This window comes from Athene cunicularia (genome assembly GCF_003259725.1).
Source record: "Athene cunicularia isolate RWA chromosome 8 unlocalized genomic scaffold, athCun1 chr8_part1, whole genome shotgun sequence".
In the NCBI taxonomy this organism is placed as follows: domain Eukaryota; kingdom Metazoa; phylum Chordata; class Aves; order Strigiformes; family Strigidae; genus Athene; species Athene cunicularia.
Genome location: NW_020799109.1, coordinates 30,644,059 through 30,665,241, shown reverse-complemented (window position 1 = coordinate 30,665,241; position 21,183 = coordinate 30,644,059). Strand labels below are relative to the sequence as shown.

Here is a 21,183-nt window from a genome sequence, read left to right as displayed (position 1 = left end):
ACATTTTTCGGCAGTGCAGGAAATAAGGGGGTGGGGAGTTCCTTGTTTAAGTGACTCCCCAGGGCTTTTTTGGTGCTGTCTATTTCCAAGGCTGTAGAAACATCTGAAGTGGGGTAACATCTTCAAATACGTGCAGTTTTGTCAGACATATTCAGACATTTTTCCTTGTTCAGCTGACAAAACTATGTTGCCATCTTGACTGGCTTCTTGTAGTCTGAACAGTGTATGTAGTGGTATCAGTCTCTTAAGTTTTCCTCTAGCTGATTTTAGACCTGAAGTCAGCTGCTTGAAATCCACAAATTTTCTCAGCATTGGACATGTTTTTGCTAAAGAGGAGTCTCCTCCTGCCCACACCCCCTCCCACCCCACCCTGAGTGCTTGCGCTGTCTCTCAGCTCCCCCACCCTCCCTTAGGACAGGAAAAATGAAGTATCTACCCATCCCGAGCAGATTATGTTGCTGTTCGCGGGGAGGACAGTGTGCATCCCATACACTGAGAGGGAAGGCAAGCGACCGAAGGGCGGTTATTGTTCGACTTGAGCCAAGGAGCTGAATAGAGAGGCTTGCGCTTGACGGGCTTTGGCTCTGGCTTTTCTGCATTCCAAACCCTCTGAGGCAGAGAAAACAGCGCGCGGGAGAGGAGCGTGCAGAGGCTACGCTGACTTTCTGGTTGGCATGGTGGCAGGATCATGGTAGAGGTATTAGGATTACCACAGAATGCAGTTCACAGGTGAGATCCCTCCTGACGTGGTCCATGAAGCAGGGGACTGTATTGCTGCAGTATTTCCAGTGAGGTGGGATTGGGTAGGAGGCACACAGGTATTTTGCTGGAAATTTAAAGTGACTAGATGTAAAACAACTAGAAGCTTTCAGGGTTTTCTTTTCCATGTTGCATGCATATATCAACTCTTTTATTTCAGTTTTATACACAGATTTTTTAAGAGATATTTACATGAATTTAATATGAGGAATGGAAAAATAGATTATTGGTACTTTTCTGCTTGCTAGTACAGAAATTACATGTTAGTATTCAAACATCACGTATATGCGAAGATGAGAAAAAAGTTTTTGTAATGGCTTTCAAAGGTAAAAATCTAGTTTATTGCTGTTAAATCATTAGGCTTACTTTTCTTCTTCTCCCTTACAGCTTTTACTTACCTAACATAAGTCAGTATCTTTTTTCATTTAAAATTTGATTTCTGAATAAGGCCAGACATCATTCTTCAAGGGCACAGTGTAGGAATATTTTTCAGTGTTTACTTGTGGCTGGCATTGCGTGATGTTTTAAGCATATAATATTGCCAACCTTGCTTCCTGTCCTCCAGCGAGTGATGATAAATCAAAGCAGTTCAGGGAATCCTACAGGTTGCTCATAAAAACAGGAGGATTTGTTTTCTTTTCAATGTAAAGGCACTGCCTTAATAATGCTGCTTGCTTTTCTAGCAGCTTTTGTCTTAAAATGTATTGTTAAGTGACAGCAAGCTGGAAAGCATTTAAATTTCATGCCTTTTGATACTGTTAGAACATTTTTCAGTAGCTACAAAAGCAATAAATGCTGTCTAAGGAAACCAGGAATGGAATCTCCTGAGTTAAATTTTTCTACCTTGGAAACATCCTTTAATAGGTACTGATTATGAAGTCCTCTTAGTCATTTTCCTCCTCATATGTAGACCAGGGAGAATACTAATTTGCTAACTTGGAGAGACTGTTTTTGTCAGCCTGAACCAATAAGGTTGTTCTGCAGCTGATTTTGAATTACATGATCAGAAAATGAAAACCCTCTGCCTTAGATTTTGACAAATATGTTTCTTTCAAAAACAAGCAAACTTTTGGCAAACTAATCAGAAAAGCTCAAGTCAACACAGTCCCAGTCCCTTCCAAGTTTCATTTAGGTGATTTTGGGGTGGTTACCAGGAGGTACCCTTTAGAATTTCCTGTCTCTTTCTGGGGCTCTTTCATACAATTAACATGTTAATAGGGTAGTGAATTAAAAATACAATACTGGGGAGTTCTGGAATGCAAATGTGAGCAGCAACTTACATTCCTGCAAATTCTTCGTGTTGTGCCTAGCTTTATCTGATACTCTGTGGGTGCTCTCGCTCTTTCTCTCTCTACAGCCTGTGGGGAGGGGAGAACAGTGTAATTGTAACAAATACTTGAGGTGGCTTCTGTCAGAAAGATCTGTCATGGCTCTTTAAAGCTCATGGGAACAGATCAGCTTCAGTTGTATATAAGCAGGAGAAAGGGGCATTCTGGTATTATGAGTCTTGACCTGCTCCTTGCCGTTTTCTGGTATCTGGGACTAAGTATTGCACCAGCTATGTAATACTGGAAGTCAAAGAATTCTGTGATGCAGCATAATACAGGGTATGGATGGCATTTGTAAATGGCTCGTTGGCATCAAGAGACGGATTCATTTTCCAGCCTGTAGAGGTACGTACCTTTTCAAAGCTTTACTTCTCCACAAAGGGAATACTTCCTTTTATCTAGATTTCTTGGCTAATTGGCATCAGACAGCACAAATGTTTTTTAGGAGAGCTAATAATGGTGGGATTTGAAACTGGGCCAATGGCAGAAGGGAGACCTAATGATCCCCTTTCATTTAATTTTCTACCTGTATGGGTGACTGCTTCTAGTAAGGGAGAGGGAGATCTGCAGAAGTCAGCAAGCAAATGATGCAACTGCTTACAGTTTCAACAGTATCGTCTCCACATGTTAAATGCTTAACAAACTTCACCTATATATTATGAATTTAATGGGAAACTGCCATAATTGTCATGGTAAACATAACTGCAAAAATTGGTTTGCAGAGTTGTGTAATAGCTGGTTATCTGCGCAGATGATGGCAGCCACGAATAGCTATGATGAGTCTGTATAGAGTTTCCGAGAACAGTGCCGATCCTTACTCAGGCAGTGGATCTGCTATGATGACACACAGCGTTGCATTTTTTTCTTCTTGTGCACCTGCAGCGTGCTTGGCGGGGTCTTTAGGAGGGCAATGTTGTGATGTGGATGCCTGCCAGAGAAGTGAAACAGCTCTGCGGACGCATTTGCTTAAAGTAGGCCTCTGGGCAACCTTCAAGAGTGGCACCAACCACAAGCATTCAAAAATGCAAGTCTGCCTTAGAAAAGAGGAGATTGAAATTTTTTTTTCTTTTTGCATTAATTTTCCTGTTACTTTGGATCCTTTTTGGAGTAGGCTTCAGACAGATTTTCAAGCTCAGTCACACAAACTGTGAAGACCAGGTCCTTTTTCTAAAAGAAAGGCTGTAATTGTCTCCATGTTTGTTTGATTCCAGGGGTAATGGCTACAGAAAAAGTGACAAATGTACAAAATACGGCATGATTCTAATGCCAACTTTCATGCCATTCATGTTCTTAAAGCCCTGTCCTGGTACATCAGTCAAAAATGTCAGCTGTATTCTCCAGGGGGACTCTTCTCAGAGTGTCCGAGAAGAATCTAAGATACTGTGTCAGTTAGAAATTAAACCCATGTCCACAAGATGGAGGACTTGGTATGTCCTTGTGAAAATTCTCAAAACTATACAGTCTCTTACCTTGCTGTGTTTACTTGCTTCACCACTTAAATTTGGTCCCTAATTTGGAAACAGATTAAAAACCCCTCCATGTACTGCCTTTCTTGTACTGATCTCTAGTGTTTGGAAAGGCCTTGGGCTTTGGCAGTTGCCTTATTTTGATACTTACATAGAGATTAACATAGTGTTCCTATAAACGCAGGTGGAACTGAGTAGTAAGAGGAAGGGAGACCACATGATTCATAGGCAGGGGTAGGAAATCATATTGCTGGTCATAAACACTCATTCTCCACAATGTTCCTGGTTTTCTGCTGCATACCTGGTAAGTGCAAACTGCATGCTTTCGGGCTATTAGGCACTAAGAGTTTTTTGTTAGTTATTTTCTGTCTTGTTATCTGGTGTTAGAAGTGCAGGTTATGGTAAATTAGTCTTTTTTTTTTTTTTTTTTTTTGTCTGTGCCAATCAAGGAGAGTTCAACTCCCACCTGATGATGTCGGCAAGGCTGCGGTTTCTTGACATATAAAGGGAGCAAGCAGTGACCTCGGGGTGGAGTAAAGCTCACTATTGGCACAGCACTCTCAACCCTGTTCTGCAAGAATCGCTGGTATTTAGTTTGTGCTGGAAACAAGCAAGTTGAACTTGTTGTGGGAGTGCTACATACTAAACCTTATAGGAAGAGAGTAAATAATGCTTAAATTGATGGGATGGTGTGGCAATCCCTACATGATCTGACCAGAAGCTTATTTTGTTGTATTGTCAGTAGAGTATCATATATTGATCACGTTGAATCGCTTCCCAAAATACTCTGAAGGTGTCTGTGTGGGTTTTACACATTCCGATGGCACCAGAATGTTGCAGACAGGATGATGTTTAATTCTCTCTCATCTGAAACTGCTTTTCTCAAAATTGTAGTTCTCTATTATCTATGAAATCATGCCTAGTCATAGGAGGCAAAAAAAGTCCTGAACTAACCACCACCCAAACCCCAGCCCTCACTAAGTTGTTCTCTGGTTTGTTTGCTTGTTGGAGATGTCATCCCGATAACTTAGTCTGAGAAGTCATTCCTAGCTGTTTCCCTGCTCCGGCTGAAAGTATATGGTCAAGAAAAAATAGTAGGTCAGAATGTAATAGTAGAGACCAACTTCATGTTGGTACTATTCCCACAAAACTGCCTTATTCAGTTATTTTCACTTGCGTTTTTTTCTGAAATTGGGCAAAATTCAGCACTTGTGAAGACATGAGTTGTGCAGACTATGTGGCCTGCAGGGTGAGCAAGAAAAACTGTTTTCTTTTTCCATGCCTGACTGCAGCATTCGCAGGGAAGTGCTCTGCTCTCCCAGTAGCAATTTGGAGGACAACTCAGTGCCAGGTGTCCCCTTTTCCCAAAAACCTGCCTGCTTGGTTTCTCTTTCTGACAATAACAGAATCACAGAATCGTCTAGGTTGGAAAAGACCTTGAAGATCATCCAGTCCAACCATTAACCTAACATTGACAGTTCCCAACTACACCAGATCCCTCAGTGCTATGTTGACCCTACTCTTAAACATCTCCAGGGATGAGGACTCCACCACCTCCCTGGGCAGCCCATTCCAATGCCTAACAACCCGTCCTGTAAAGAAATGCTTCCTGATATCTAGTCTAAAACTTCCCTGGTCCTATCGCTTATTACTTTGTTAAAGAGACTCATCCCCAGCTCTCTGCACCCTCCTTTCAGGTAGTTGTAGAGCACAATGAGGTCTTCCCTCAGCCTCCACTTCTCCAGACTAAACCCCCCCAGTTCCCTCAGCTGCTCCCCATCAGACCTGTGCTCCAGACCCTGCACCAGCTTCACTGCCCTTCTCTAGACACACTCGAGTCATTCAATGTCTTTTTTGTAGTGAGGGGCCCAAAACTGAACACAGTCATCGAGGTGCAGCCTCACCAGTGCCAAGTACAAAGGTAAGATCCCTTCCCTGTCCCTGCTGGCCACGCTATTGCTGACACAAGCCAGGATGTCATTGGCCTTCTTGTCCCCCTGGGCACACTGCTGGCTCATGTTCAGCCGGCTGGCCATCATCTCCCCCAGGTCCCTCTCTGACTGGCAGCTCTCCAGCCACTCCTCCCCAAGCCTGTAGCGCTGCTGGGGGTTGTTGTGGCCCAAGGGCAGCCCCCAGCATTTGGCCTTATTGAAACTCCTCCAGTTGGCCTCAGCCCATCGCTCCAGCCTGTCCCCATCTCTCTGCAGAGCCTCCCTACCCTCGAGCAGATCCACACTCCCACCCAACTTGGCATCATCTGCAAACTGACTGAGGGTGCTTCATAGCATGTCAGCATCTTAGAGCGCAAAGGATCGAGCAGTTGAGTCCTCAAGGACAGTAATAACCTGTCAGGTTGCCGACCCTCTATAATGTATCTGTCCCTATCAGTTACACTACAAGCACTGAGAATAATTATTTAAAAGATACTTTTTCCATGGTGTTCCAATATAATTTCTGATAAATCCATCATATATTAAATAAGTGCCTCTCCTTGTATGTCTTTCTAATAAAGCTACTTTATAATGATTTAGAACAGATAAAATCTGAAGGGCCTTTGAGATCATCTGTAAAATAGCAGTAGTGTTGTACCTAAACTGCTTGAGCAAGGCTTGTACCTTTAGAAACAGGGCAGGGAGGAGCAGGTGCTTCAGCTTACTGCCTGCCTGCCTGCAGTTACTGTTTTCTTCTTAATACCTGGGAGAACTGAAAGTATGCTTGGAAAGGTTGATTTTTCTGGTGCTACTACTAGGTAATGCAGGCCTGGGGGATAGAAGGAAGGAAGCTGTGCTCCTTTTCTGGTCAGCAAATATTTGTATTTGGGTTTTGCTATTTTCCTTCCCATAGTTCTACACTATTTTCCTTCCAGTAGCTCCACAAAAACAGTGTTCTTTCTTGTTAACTTTTGTCTTAGTCACGTTTAACCTGTACTTATGTTTGAGGTTTACATTTCTTGGAAATTCTGTTCAGAAAAACAGTGTGATACTGATATCACTTGACACACCGGTGATTTAAGTCCTCACAGTATCAAGGTTCAAAAAAATCACTCCCTATTCTTCTTTCATACTACTTTAAAAGATGGAAGAGCTTTTGGATTTCTGGGCTGGATCTTCAGACGTGTGAAGCAGGTCATATAACTGGGCTTAGCAGGTGGGGGATCAGACCCCGAACACTGGTGATTTTTTTTTTCCATGTTCTTTGTGCATTCTTGAAGGTTTGGCACCTTTTGGGGCTTCCTAACTTTTCTTTTCTAGAGCTAAATAACTATAGAACTAACATAACATTTCTAGCAAAGATGCTAGCTCAGATATCCTTGGTTAAATTGAAGTGCTTGAGACTCGATTCATGCCAAGCTGTCAGTTTCACGGTGTTACTGAGCAAGGGCTTCCATATCAATCTTCATGCTTGGTACATCTGGTAAAGTGTGGGTTTGTTTTGTTTTTACAGCTTCATGTTTTCAGGCTCTTTGTTTTGAACACCCAGTGTTTTTCGTCAGAGGGAAGGAATATAGAAGGTATTCTTCATTAACACATTATTGGGTAAAAAGTCATCATGTGAATACCAGCATCAGAAATTAAGTAGTCTTTACACACTGCTTGTTAAATATATAGTTGGATGTATTCATACTTCAATACAAGATGACTGTTTACATGAGGCATATGGCTCACAGTTTGGAAAGGCACACCAGAGTGTATGACTCTGTAAATAATGTCTTGGCCCTAATTTGGAATTAAATTAGCTTAATGTTTTTAGAGTACTCATTAATAGATACTTAAAATCTACCATACTGCTAGCAGCACAACTTTGCTGAATCCCTTGGCTGTGCTGAGGATACCTGAAATTGGTTTGAGTGCAAAAATGTAATTAAATTGGTGTGGAAATGGGGGGAAAAAAAACCCCATGGTTGCTTCATTAGTGAAGTTCTGAAAGTCCAGCAGTTCTCCCCGGCAGAAGTATTTGTGTCAGAGCTCTTAGTGCTTCTAGTTAGGTCACTGTTTTGTAACGTTGGTGAAGTCTTTTTTCAATGGGAAAGTGGACAACGATAACAGAATGGTTTGACCTCTAGTAGTAAAACCTTCCCACTGCTAGTCCTTCTGATTTTTTGAAACTGACTGACTTAAGGTTAACATGCCCAAGAACCAAAATCACAGTAATTTTTGGAAAATATTTTAAGTCTGCATCTTTCTTGTTGTACATGAGCAGCATGGTGGTTCCTTCTGTGCTTACCTTCTTTGTCTCTAGAGAGAGCCAAGTTTCTCTCCTCACATAATGCTGGTCATTCTTTATGGTGTGGGTGCAGGTACATGTCTTGCTCACTCTGTTGATCTTCAGCTGATGGTTTGAGTTCCAGTCTTCCTGCTCTCCTCAAGGATCTCTTTAACAATACATCCTGGAGGAAAAAAAGTATAGGGAGGTATAGTCTTAGACTCAGCAAAACTTAATTTTGTGGGCAGGTGCAGTCAGCAGCATGAAGAATTCATCTCCAGCCCCTACAGCATTACAATCTTGCATTAGTTTTGCCAGGAAAACACAGTACTGGGATCTAGAGAAGGAACTGGGGCAGACGTCCTTCTAAAAAAAGTCACCTTGTTTATGTTGTGTTAGAATGTTCAGGAGGGAAATACGGAAACATTGAAGACATGTCTTAACAGTACATTAAAATTCAGTTTCTTAGCAAGTAGCTTCATAGGCTTCTGGCAGCTTTTTTAACCTGAAAAGCATGTCTATAATTCTAAGATACTGTGTATACTCAAAATATGTGCACCAAGGAAACACAATGTAACAGTAAGCCTCCACGTATACCTTGCTATTATGGAAAAGATTTTGAAGCACTAATTAGCTTCACATAGGCAGTTATATGTATCTTTATATTGCAAGGGAAGTATTAGCCAACTTCTCTGCTGTGAAGTGTTGTTCTTTGTGTCCAAGTAAACCGACTTAAGTGAATATTGTCTGAAAGGTCCATGACTAGACTCGTGTATTTAGCCATTTTTGAAGTGTTTGTGGTAGAGACTTGCTGCTCAATGGTCATAAAGGTGAAGTATGAATAAGCCAGCAAGAAACCAGATGATTTTGCTAGGGAGGCTCAGTGGACATGGAAGAGCTTTATAAAGGCTAGCCCCTTTGAGTTAAATTTAAATTTTCATTCCAGTTGCTGACCTATTTGTCTCCAATGCCCTGTCAAAACTAAGTGTGGAAATAGCTTCCTGACATTATTTAAAATGTCACTTGTACAAGGGAGCTCTTGCCTGCATCATTATATACTAGAGAACTTCAAGGTTTGTTGTTTTTCTCACCTTCATTTTGAGCCTTTCTGTCCTTATTTATTTTTACAGGCTGTCAGCAGGTGCAGCTTTTGCTGCCCTTGGATTCCTCTACTGCTTCAGCAATTGTTTTTTAGGAAATTCTTTGCTTCCCTCCTGAGTCACCACTAGGTTAATGTTTCTGATCTCACCTGGGTCTGGAAGGCCAGTGGTGTTCACTCTGGAAAGTGAGGGGAACTACTACCTTGGTAAAAGCTAATATTGCATCAGTGCTGTGGCATGAAGAGGTTGTCATCTTCAGCTGCATGAGAGCTGTTGAGAGTGAGTGCTAAAGATCACTAACTGTGCTAAAATCACTTCATTAAGCAATCTGAAAGGATAAAACACTAGGCAATAATGTGTATGTGTGGGCTAGTACTTCATCAGCATGGTTTCACTTTCCACAAGGGAATGGATTAAAGAGAGACCTGAGTGTCCATCTTTTTTTTTTTTTTTTTTCTGATCAAAAGGGCTTTCAGTGTACTTTGCCATGCTCCAGCAGGGCTATCCACGCCTTCTCATGTCTGATGTAAATCTGCTATTGATTTATATTGTAACAGAAAAATTCTGTTCTGCTGCTCATAGCTTGTTTGTAGCATTGTGTCATGGTATTACACACTGGTTTTGCTTATGTAGCTTAAGCCAAAAAATTATCCATGTCACAAAATAACTGAATCGTTCTGCCATGATTCTGTAATACATGATGAGTGAATTGGCCTTGTCCATCTGGATGCTCTTGAACTAGATTATAGCATGGTTAGAAGGCTGTTATATTGTAATACTGCTTCTCAAATCAAACTGACTTTCATTATAGATGGGCATTTAAAGTTATTTAACACAGTAAACAGAACCTTTTGCATATAGAACTGACATTTTTGATGTCTGGGAAACATTTTCAAGCTAGCTTGCTTATTCCATGATGTGGCATTGAACAGGATTGAAAAGGTATTGCTGCTTTGCATTTCTTCTGGGGCAAAATGACTTGGATAACTTTTCTTATTTCGTAATGGACAGGTATAGAGGTGAGTAGTTCTGTTGGTACATATGACATTGTCCAGGAGTTGGAGAAGTGAATGCTTATAATTTCTTGTGAATTAACTAGTGCTGCAACATGGGCAAGCTATTTTAGGTCTCTGCCTGCCTGCTTTTTGGTGAAAAAAATTGCCCTGTCCCTACTCACTGTGCTCCTGTTCTGGAAGTAGCATTTCATTTTTCAAGTGTGCAAGTATCCTGTCTTTGTTCACGCCTAAATTAGCTATAAACCATTTTAATAAGAATGGCTTGGGGGTACAATGTCTAATCCATATTGCTGTGAAGACATCATCTACTGACTATAGCAATATCCATCAATCAGTCCGTCAGTCTGTCCCTAGTGCAAATAAGATCCATTTTTCCTCTTCTTATAAGTGCCTCATGCAGAGAACATTAATACATTATGATTTATAATACTACCACGACTTTGTGCTTACAAAGCATCTGCATCAGAAGACATCTGTGCTCTATTATTTGCATATATTATGAATTATCATTTACTAAAATTTCTGTAGAAAATTCTGAACGCTCATGCTTCTGTGTAGTTTCACTTATCAAGAATGCTAATTTTTAAATCCAAGGGATGGCAAAGCTGCTTAGCTTCATAGGTTTCAAAACCATAACTGTAGGAGGGTGACATTTCTGACAACTGCAGAAAGGAGCAGAAGCTCATTCACTGATAGTAATGCAAAGAATTACCAGTTGGGGATGTATACAAGTTTTAAATGATTCATTTATATAAGAGGTTTCAAAACCTGAGGGCTTGGTTTAATTTTCAGCCCTGTGAACTAATCTGCTTTTGGAACTCAGGGGTGAGGGAGATGAATCCCAACACTTTGAAGGAATGTTCTCATGTTTTCACCTGCTATTCTGTATGGCTACCAGTGCTAATTTTGGAACAACGGCAGTCTCAAGGCAGAGATTAGCTGCCTCTCACTCCTGGTTTTGGGGGTTTTTGTTACTACTTTACTGATCTCTCCTATCTTTCTAAATCTTTCCAGTACAGGAGATTTTCACATTTTGCATACTTCCACTCTGTTTGATAGAGCAATTTGTATCTGTGTTTGCATTGGTTAAACAATTTTTTTCCTGGTGTAGGTCGGTCTCACAGCATGAAAATAAGTTAGTCATGTTTTGAATATTTCTCTCATGCTTATTTGCAGTTCATCTCAAAAACTGTCTGTCCTGGAAAATTTGGACAAAACTTTTTGAAAGCTTTTGGTAAACTCCAGAGCACAAGACCTGCTTTAAGATGGAGAAAGACAAATTTAAGAAGCTATTCGCAGTGCTTTTCCTGCCTGTTGCAAGCTTTAGTGGGAGACCCGCACTACATCCATCTTGCAGTTGTGGAGCAAGTTTAGTCTGGTTTTCTTGCACAGCAAAAGGTTTAAAAATTAAAATCAGTGCTACAGAGGAGCTTCAAGGTATTTTTAAAGTGATTGTTTGAAATTAGCTGTTCAAATGTTGTAAACAGGAAGGACTTTTCTGATACCAGAGTTCGATAATGGAGAGTATCAAAGCATACAAAGTCAGCCAGTGCCCAGTGATTGGGAGATGAGACTGGATAAATTAATTCTTGGAACTAAGGAGCAAATTGCTAAGCACAAGTGGAGTTAACCATTAGAACAGCTTACCAAGGGAACAGATTGACTCTTTATGTTGTCTTTGCAGTGCCCGTTTACAATTGGATGTCCTTTTTTTCTGAAAGATATGTCTTTGTTCAACTAGAAATAGTGCAATGAATGGATGACCTTCACTGAGTGATGTTCTAAAGATGTTTCAAGTCAGGTTAGATGATTGTAATCATTGTTTCTACTTTTAAATTTGATGGATTTGTTTTTTAATCAGTGTTAGTGGTTCTTCCACATCTATCGCTATAAATTTCCTGGATTTCTGTTGGGCGTGTGTTCATGGCTTACTTTCTTACGAGGACTTTTCAATTAATGCTTTTGTTCTGAGGCGTGCTTCCACCTTCTGACAGTCCATTTTAGACAGGCTCCCTACACAATACTGTGACTTGTTAAACCACACAAAAAGGAGATAAATAGTAGGGAAGTATTTATGCAGTTTTTTTCCCCTTTGTGTGTTTCCCCCCGGAATGTTAATGCACAGGAGAGGTCTGCATATGAAAAACTTTAATGCCTTTTCAGTTCCTAGTTATATCCTCCTGATTGAAGTCTTTGCCAGTTCTGCCTCCATTTTCTACAGTTATTAATGTTCCCATATTTTATAATACTCCAATAAGCCATTTTCATATTTTCTATTTAATATACTTCCCCTGTTATCATGAACATTATAAAACATTGAAAGGATGAATAAAGCTAAATTATGGTACAAGATGAGGCAGCTAGGGAGGAAAACAGGATCTGTACACAATCTGTGCTCCTAGAAGGATGCAAAATTTGTAAGCATTCATGGGAAATCAATACTCTTAACTTTGTTTCTCTAGAACCTATTATTTATGGAGTTGATAGTTAATATTGCAAATTAAACCAGACAGTCAGGTGGTTGTGGGCACAGTATTTGTTTCACAGAAAACTGAAAGGAAGGAGGTGAAGTTTCTGCTTCATATTCACCAACCGCGTAGAAGAAAATAGATACCTAATCCTTTCTCTATGTTTTTAAAATTTCATTCTTATTGCAGGTAGATTTATGTCATCAGTTTGCACAGACCTAACTCAGAGAAGATTCTACTTGTAGAAGTTGGACAAAATGTGATCCTGACACCCAGGCAGTAGAATTTGCTGGAAAAGCTCATTTTGTCAAAAACCCTCTATTTTTTTTCATGGATGGGAAATGTATCTATCATTCATTTTATATTATGTGGGAAATATTTCTGGACTTTTTATCCCTCTGTTTGTATTGGGAGTGGAGGCATGTACTTTTTCAGTGTGAACATGAGGACTGCCCAGCTAAGTCTCCCATGCTGCTGTGGTACCTCACTGCTGAACTGTCTGTCCCGTGTTCCCTCATTAATTGCGAATTCTGTATAGCATCTGCCCTGCTTGGCAGGTGTTTTATGAAAATATCTGTCCTGCACAAACAATACTTGCTACAGTTTGTCTTAGTAATTGGAATTTTCTCCCCTGCTGGGACTTGATAGCTCTTTTCTTCTTCATTTGTTGGTTGGTATCTAATTCTTCGCTTTGCTAATCTAATGGCTTTCTGTTGTTGCTGGTTTGGCTTGGGTTTTAGTCAGTGGTCAGCAAGCATCCTAATTTATAATAGGGATTGGCAACTGTATAAATTATTTAAAATAAAGACAGGTTTAGAAAATGGTGAACAAAAGGCAGCTGTCTCTTTAAAGAGTGCAGTTTGATCAGAGCATCAGCTCCATCCCCTGAGGACAAAGGCAATTTTGATTTGTGGGGCCCAGGAGTCCCTCACTTACCGGGATTCGTCTCTGCTCCTGCATGTGTAAACCTGTAAAATGCTCTTTTGTGTAGGATAAATCATATGCTATAAATTCTGTACAATTAAATGTGACCCTTCATAAAGTTACAATGACAAGTCTTCATTGCAAAGCCGTACAGAGCAAGCTCGCTGTCTAGACAGAGCACAATTATTTCTCAATTATCTATATTTATTTATTTTTTGTTAAATAAATAACCAACCATTAGCATTGATGACTTCTTTGATCCCCCAGAAACGCTGCTCTCTCCTTACCTCTTTCTCATTTGCCCTGTTGCAGTGGAGGCTGAAGCCCAGCGAGGCTGTGCCTGCTGCTTCACACTGATGAAGAGGAGCGGTTCCTCCCTCTGTAATGCTGCTGTTGGCAGTCAGAAGCAGATTCCATTATTGCCGATCAATGCCGCCGCCATGCAGGAGGAGGGGAGAGGGAGGGGTGGGAGCTTCCTATTCACAGATTGATCAACCTGCCATTGCATGAACAAATTCATTGTAAGAAAGGCTGGGATGCTGTTATAATAGCTGGAGCAGGAAGGGGCTTGTAAACAGGGGAATATGCAGGCTCTTCGGTAATGGGGAGGATATTTAAATTGCCTCTAAGCTTGCTGTTTTTTCTCGTAGCGCAAAACATAATACCTGAGCCTTCAAACAAAGCCAACACTATAAGGAATGATAGGGATATATTACACTTGGCTGATGAGCTATTGTGCTGACTTATTTGAGCTTCTTCAGCACTGAGATCTATTTCTTCTTTTACTTAAACTGATTCTGTCATAACCTGCTGCTACTTTTGGATTTTAAAGCCTCAGTTTCCCCTGCTGCCCTTTTTTGCCTTCTTTCTGTTCCTGCTTGGACTGAAACCTGACACAAAGGGACAAGTAGTACAGATCCCACTTACTGCTCCCACCCATGCCTGCTTTGTCAGTACGGGCTGTCAGATGTAGGGTTGAGAGAGAACAGGGCAGGATCACGCTCTCATGTTGTCAGTGTAGACAGTAACTGGAGTACTGGAATCCCAAGAACATCAGCTCCTCCCCACCCTTCCTACCCTGCTTCGTTCACTTATTGTTTTCTGTATGGAAAAGTTTTCTGGCTGGAGAATGAGTCTTCTTTCTCCTGGTGATGTGGCCGAATGGCTGGATAGCAGCACAGAAGATGAGAAAAGCCTTCTCTCGTTTCTTGGTACGGTAGGGTACTAACTGTATTTTTTTTTTTTCCTAACACTTTACTGGGAAGCCTTTAATACTTTCAGTGGTGCTTAATTTCTTCAGTCCTTCAGTTACCTGATGTTATTTCTTTTTAAAATATTTTAAGTGGTATGCAATTGCTAATTAAACTTGGTTGCAATCTGTTTGAAATAGTTGCAAACACATTAAGCAAAGGCCAAGTTATAAATGGGCATGTGCCATGCAGACAATGGTTTCTGGGCTAAACAATGTTACTTACTGGTCTGTTTTTCGTCTCTCTGCCATTTGACCAACTGATCACTGTGTTCAGTCTACTTCCACTTATTTCTGTCAGGTTGCCTACAACTTCTGAACTGTGTGATGGTAGTAAGATAAATCAGAGGAGACTGATGAAAGTTTCTTTTCTTAAGAGAAATGTTTAGATGCATTTAGAATAAAAATTTCAGCCATGGGATCAGATACTTTTCTAGCCTAGAAATTAAATATAGGAAGCACAATGAAACAATCTTGTGCTCTGTTTCTGGATACTTACACATAAGTTTAACTGCATTCAGGTAGAAAATTGAAACTTTTATTTATAGTCCAGTATAAATACCAGTAAGAGGTTGAAAATGCTTTAAATAGATTTCACACATAGAAGCTGATTATTGTTTAATCTTTCCTTTTATGCTATCTCAAACTGTTGGGTTTTGTTTCTGTTCTTTAAATCCCATCTCCACAAATCATTCCATCTCTCTCTTTAATGGTTTCTGTTGTTCTCAGGATGCAGTCTGTTTTCTTTCTATTTTGATAATTTCTAGGTACTGAGTTGCCTAGATGGACTGCTTCATATTTGTGTTCCTTTTTCCTTTCCATGAACTATTTATACCAACATTTGTTACAATATCTGCTATAATTATTTTTTTTTCCCTAAGATACAGTAGTCATCGTTATGGATCTTTGTCTATCAGTTAAGTAGGTGACAGCTAACCCAGATGCTATTTTTCCCACAGTTTTGTTGTCTTCTGTCCAGATAAGAGTTTATACTCGTCTCTCTATGCTAAGCAGTTCTCTTACTTGGCAGGTCCAGAACAGTACAGAATGTGGGAGGAAAATAAGGGACTCCCACAGAGTCTCATTTCGATTTGCTAACACTTCATCACAGTGTGTGCTATGGCCGCCTTCGGAAATAGCACACCAGATGTGAACAGGGACAAGAGCAGGTATGAGCTGGGCACCAGTGCCGCTCTTCAAGAGACTACCATTTTTTCCACCTTAGACATACGCCTGCATTCGCATTTTGTTCCAAACCAAGAGATCCTCAAGATGTCTCCTAAATTGCAGCCCAGAAACTCCAGGAAGTATTTATTCAGCCTGGAGTCTGAAGGGTGTCGCAAAGCTGAGCTATTTAAGTTAGCATTTTTTACCTCCAAGTACTTAAATTATCTTTTTTATCTTAAAGAGGTACCAGTACCCAAATGGTGTCTTAACTCTGGGGCCATATTTAAGGTTCAGTGACATCCCTTAGATGTCTGCAGTACATTGGGATATTTGTGTGTCCATAACAATAATTATTATTGCTTAGGGGCAAAATCCTGCCGTAGTTTGCAAGAGGTACTGAAGCTTAGAGTGGCCTTCTGGCCCATTGAGAGGAACAGGGAAGAGCTGTCGAGCTTTAATGCATCCAAGAGCCAGTCACTTGCGAGAATATCCCAATAACCAGAGCAAGGGATTGCTTTTTAGAGAATGCCTTGATTCACAGCCCTTTCGCAGAGAGTAAAAAGATCAGTTTTGAAAGCCATGGCTTAAGGCTGTTGTTTAATAATGAGGATAATAAATATTGATATCGTACTAATGTGTGTCTAAGTCATAAACCTCTAAACAAATTACTTTGCGGGAACAAGTTACCACCATCAGCTGATCTGCGTTAATTGTCTGTGTGCAATCTCTGAAGCAAATACAAGGTAATTTGAATTAGTAGGGGGAGTCCAAGATTATTAGGAACTAACAAGGACATCAGTATCTCCAGATCATGTGCAGTAGCTCCTTGTGTCTACTTTTGTGTTGGCACAGTTGTCCAGGCAATTTGTATTGTGGTGTGTAGAGTCAACCATTAAAGGAGGCATTAGAGGCTGATGCATGAGGTTAAAAAGGGGCAAGTATTCCAGATTTTGTATGGCCACTCACATGCAGAGGGTTTGTTGATCAGTATAGGGATGTGCATCTGTTTCATTTCTGACTCACATTTGCAGAGCTGGAGGATTCTTTCCTCTGCCTCAAAGTGAATGCATCAGTCTAGTAAGAGCTGATACTGTACTCACTAAATGCCATGTACAGTTTCCTCAGAACATTCTGAAAAAAAGCAATTGTGAGAGTTAGTACTTGGGAGCCCAAAATTATTACCTCCTGTGATATTCTTGCTCTTTCTTGCAGCATTCTCTGTGTATTCATCTGCTTTGCATGTTAGGTCTTGTCTTTCAGACTGCAAAGTCCTTTAAGAATCAATGACTTAAATGTCTTTTAGGTGACTTAAAGTGTCATTTAGGTTGCTTGCTATGCACCTCCTGCACTGGACACTAATTCAATTACACTTTTTTTTATATGCCAGCACAATCTAACTGTCTTAACAGCAACAGAAATACCTGTCTGTAAATTAAAAATCTTTGATATTTATCTGGATCATTTTGCAAGACTTGTCTAATCGATTCAATCCCTAGTAAAGCACAGTATCTTCTCTTAAAATCCCTGCTAATGGACTGGGAGAGTTTTTGATCATAATTGGTATGTAGCAGTTATTTGATGAGGGAGTTCTATAGCAAGTGAGCTTTGCAGAGCTGCCTTTGTATTTACCTTTCCAGGCTTCATAGTTTTCGTGCAATTTAGTATACTGTGACTTGGCAGCATTCTCTCTGATCTGTCTTGTGACTTTTTTTCCCCCTGTCTACTTGTCTTGATAAATGTGGAAAAACTATCACTGCAAGTTTCAGTTTTCTCATTTAACTTATACCTTGTAGAATTTGTATGATGTATTTTAGAAGACAAACCTGGACTTAAAACAGATTGGCGGTTTTGAGTTTGCTTTTACCCTAAACTTCTTACAGAGGCATTTAGCTAAATGTTTATGGCAGTCTATGAACTGGGCCCAAGTCTGAATTCTCCCCAGGTGAGACAGAATGCTTACTCCAAGATAAAACATTAACATTTTTCTTTATTTTTATGTGAGACTTACTATTTCATTAGGTAATACTCATCTGAAAGATGCTGTTCAGACATGTTGTCTTCTTGTCCCTTCTTATGTATCTCCTTATGCTTTGTATCTTCCTGCTTTTTACTACTGTCTAATTTTTCAGCTGGTATGTATTTTCACAAGGGCAAAAGAAAACATAAGGATATACTGACTGCACCCAACAAGATCTCTTTCTCATTAGTGCTATCACATGAGCACTCTGAAACAACCCTAAAGAGAAAATGACACAAAAATAGTAGTCTCTTCTGTCTTAACGAAGTTGTGAATGCCATAATGTTACTGAATGTATATGCTGTACTCATATATCATAAACTGCCTTGGAGCATGTTGAATTCTTGTACTTATGGAAATATTTACTTACTTTTAAAAGGCTCTAAAAGTGAATTAGATACTCCCTTTTTAATAGGTTCAACACAGTAGTTTATTTGGATTGAAAGTACTTGAATTAGCAGCCCACTTGAATATTAAACTTGATGAACATTCATTCATTTATATAAAACTTTTTTTAAAAAAATGACATATATATGCATGCTGGGTTTAGATTTTTTTTTTTTTAAAATACATGCATATAGGAGAAAACCAAACCATCGGGGTCCAAACAAGCACCTTCATTATTTATGCTTTGTGGTAGGTGATCAGCAAGTTGCAGTGAAAATAATTAATAAAACTGTAGCAGAGGAGGGAGACAGTATCTCTGTTATGGTTTATTTTCCTGTCCTACAAGCAAAAGTGTACTGTCTCTGTAAAGTAAGAAACAAGCTCTGTAGTTCCTCTTGTCCATGAAACAAACACTGAATACTGTTTGTCTCTGTAGTAAACCACTCAACTGGTGGTTACATCTATGAATAACACCTTCAAAAACTAGCTGCCAACAGCAAACCCATAAGTGCTCCAACTCTTCCAAGCTTAGATTTGAGCCTATTATTTTTTTAAAGTGTGTTTGTAAAAGAAATACTGTCACAAAAAGTCAAGTGCTACAGGTTTTTATTCTGTATTTCTTTTGTATCTAATCTGTAAGACTAATTGGCCTTTTGATGGAGTAGAAAATACCGCTTAAGGAGGCCTTGAAATCCTGTAGTCCTTTCTAGTCCATTATCACATCCCCAGTAGGGTCTCTTCTGTCTGTCCTCTGAGAGAAACACTTTATTTTTCCTGTTCTTTCAAACCTTCAATAACTAAGATTTCCCCACCCCACCCTCACCCCCATCAAAATCTTTCCTCAAGATAATCTTTTATTTTCACCCCCAAGGATTTGGTTATTTGTCTGGGGATAATTACTTTAGTATAAGTTTATTTTAAAAATAAATAATTAACCAGAGGCCCATAAAGGATAACCTACTTAATTTGTATGTCTTATTTTCTTAACATGCTTCTTCCCTCCTGCCTCCCATGTAGAGTTTGTCCCATTCTAATACCACCTTGTTTCAGGTTAAGACTCTAAACTCTTTGGGGCAGAAATGATGCCTATTCAGTACCTAGTCTGGCCATGCTGCATCCTGGTAAGAGGCCTCTAGGCGTTACCATATTTGAAATGTATAATAACCTGTCCGGGCAGATGAATTTATAAAATGTCATGGCAAAAAGGTAAATGTTTAGCTTGCTTGTCCACTGTGCACCACTGTTGTTGCATGAGTGCTACCACATTTAAAACAACAACAAATTTTGCTTTAAAAAAGGGGTGTAGTATGTATAGCTTATTGATCCTTCAGACAAGAGGCTAATTGCAGGGCTGTGTGATTGCTCAGCTGATGCTCTGACCAGCAGCAATTACCATTTTCTCATGGGGAGTGCCAAGATAACTATTTAAAGATGGTGAAAATATTTGGGTGGCGTTTTGTTTTGTTTCAGCTGGGAATGTTTTAATTCAAGTGCACTTGAGAGGCAGTCTTTGGAAATGCTTGGTTCTGGACAGGTAATTGGTCATATTGAACTGGTTTTTTGTTTTTCAAATGCCTGTAATTAAGCTAGGCCTGAGAGGCAGAATGAATTGATTATTTTCATTAATCATATTCTCTAACCCCTTTAGTCGCAGACCAAGGTACCATCATATCAGGGTGTACGCAAGCAAAAGAAAATCCCAATCCCTGAAATCTTACTATATCTTTCTTTTATTTTCTTAACCAGTAGACAATATACACTAGCAGTCAATGGTAAATGTAGCTTTTCACAAATGCAAATCTTTCTTGCCAATCAGAGCGAAGGATGTTGTAGGAGATAATTGGTCAGTGCTAAGCCATGTGTTATTACAAACTGCTAAAAGTCACAACTGATGAAATTGTGACTTTGATTATTGATTATGACTTTTCATTGATTACTAGAAACTGCTAAAAGCCACAATTGATAAAAGGCTGGTGTGCAGAACGTGACCAGGCTGAGAACTTTATTATAGAAATGTAGGACCTGTCAGCCTGGAGTAGATGGTCTGATCTGTTGTTCGCTGTGACAGAGACCAGTACCAGACCTGTATGAGTAGTGACAGACAAGAATTATGCTTGTCAGCATGCTTACCCTTTTTTTGCAACTCCAGGTAGGTCTTTGAGACTGCTTTAGAGTCAACTCCTGGACTTCATAAGCAGGAACTCAGATCTCGAGATGCTATTGCCAGTCCCAGGAGGACACAAGCCCAGCCTGGAAGGTGCTGCAGTCTTGACGCAAGTTCCACTGAGACCATGCAGTAGTTTCATTGCATTGCCATTTGCAAGATCAGGGACACCCCGGTAATCTTTGTTTCTGTGACCTTTTTGCAGGTTCAGTAACTTAATTCTTTTAACTCTAACCCCTGAGGATATTTCTTTTTTCCTGATTGTTTTTCCTGCCCTTCACCAAGCCATTTCTAATTCAGAAAAATGGAGATAGAGTAGCAAGCACTGTCCTGCAAATATGAGAGGTTTGTTTCATCTCTACTTCTCCCATCCTGAGAAACAGCTCTTCACAGTAGAATACAAATTCCCACAACAACAAGGTTTCGGATTTCAAGTGGCCAGAGCACCCAGCAACAGGGAATTCGGGTCAAGTCCAAGACACACATCCTGACCAGAGGTCACTGAGGCTATGCCTCTGTGGCCAAGACAGTTGCCTTCAAAGGAAATCAGTCATCACCACTACTCATAGTAGTAAGTGGCATCTGACTTACACAAACCTGCCTTCTGGCCAACAAACCAAGATTTGGTGTTGCAAAGGGTAGAGTGTGCCGCAGTGTGATGTGATTTACCTTGATTGTATCCTTGGGCAGTTCCCTTTTCAGAGGCATCTGCCATTGCCGAGTAATTGGCTCAGCTAATTTGTAACTGACTACTTCTATGTAGTGTGTAAATATTTATTTGCATAAATATATATTTACATGAATATTACTGCATATGACCAATATATGAGGTGATAAATTAAAAGTATCCCATAGGGATGTTTACAACTCATTTATTTGATGGATTTTATTTTTTTGTAAGGTTGAAAAGGGGAAAATCTGTCTACCTTCCCCCC

The 21,183-nt window shown here is 40.0% G+C and overlaps 1 protein-coding gene across 7 annotated transcripts in view; it reads left to right on the top strand.

Annotated features, from left to right (window-relative positions):
* Positions 1-21,183, top strand: part of RASAL2 (RAS protein activator like 2) — a 145,854-nt gene that overhangs the window by 66,089 nt on the left and 58,582 nt on the right. The window contains exon 1 of one of the 7 annotated variants that reach the window (XM_026853513.1): positions 565-729. The exons of 5 other annotated variants lie outside the window; for them this stretch is intronic. In XM_026853513.1, the coding sequence (XP_026709314.1) occupies positions 717-729 (13 nt within the window). In that variant the 5' untranslated portion in view covers positions 565-716. Of the gene's footprint in view, positions 1-564; positions 730-1,884; positions 2,433-21,183 lie in introns of those variants that run through there. One more of the 7 variants, XM_026853511.1, reaches the window with a different exon arrangement.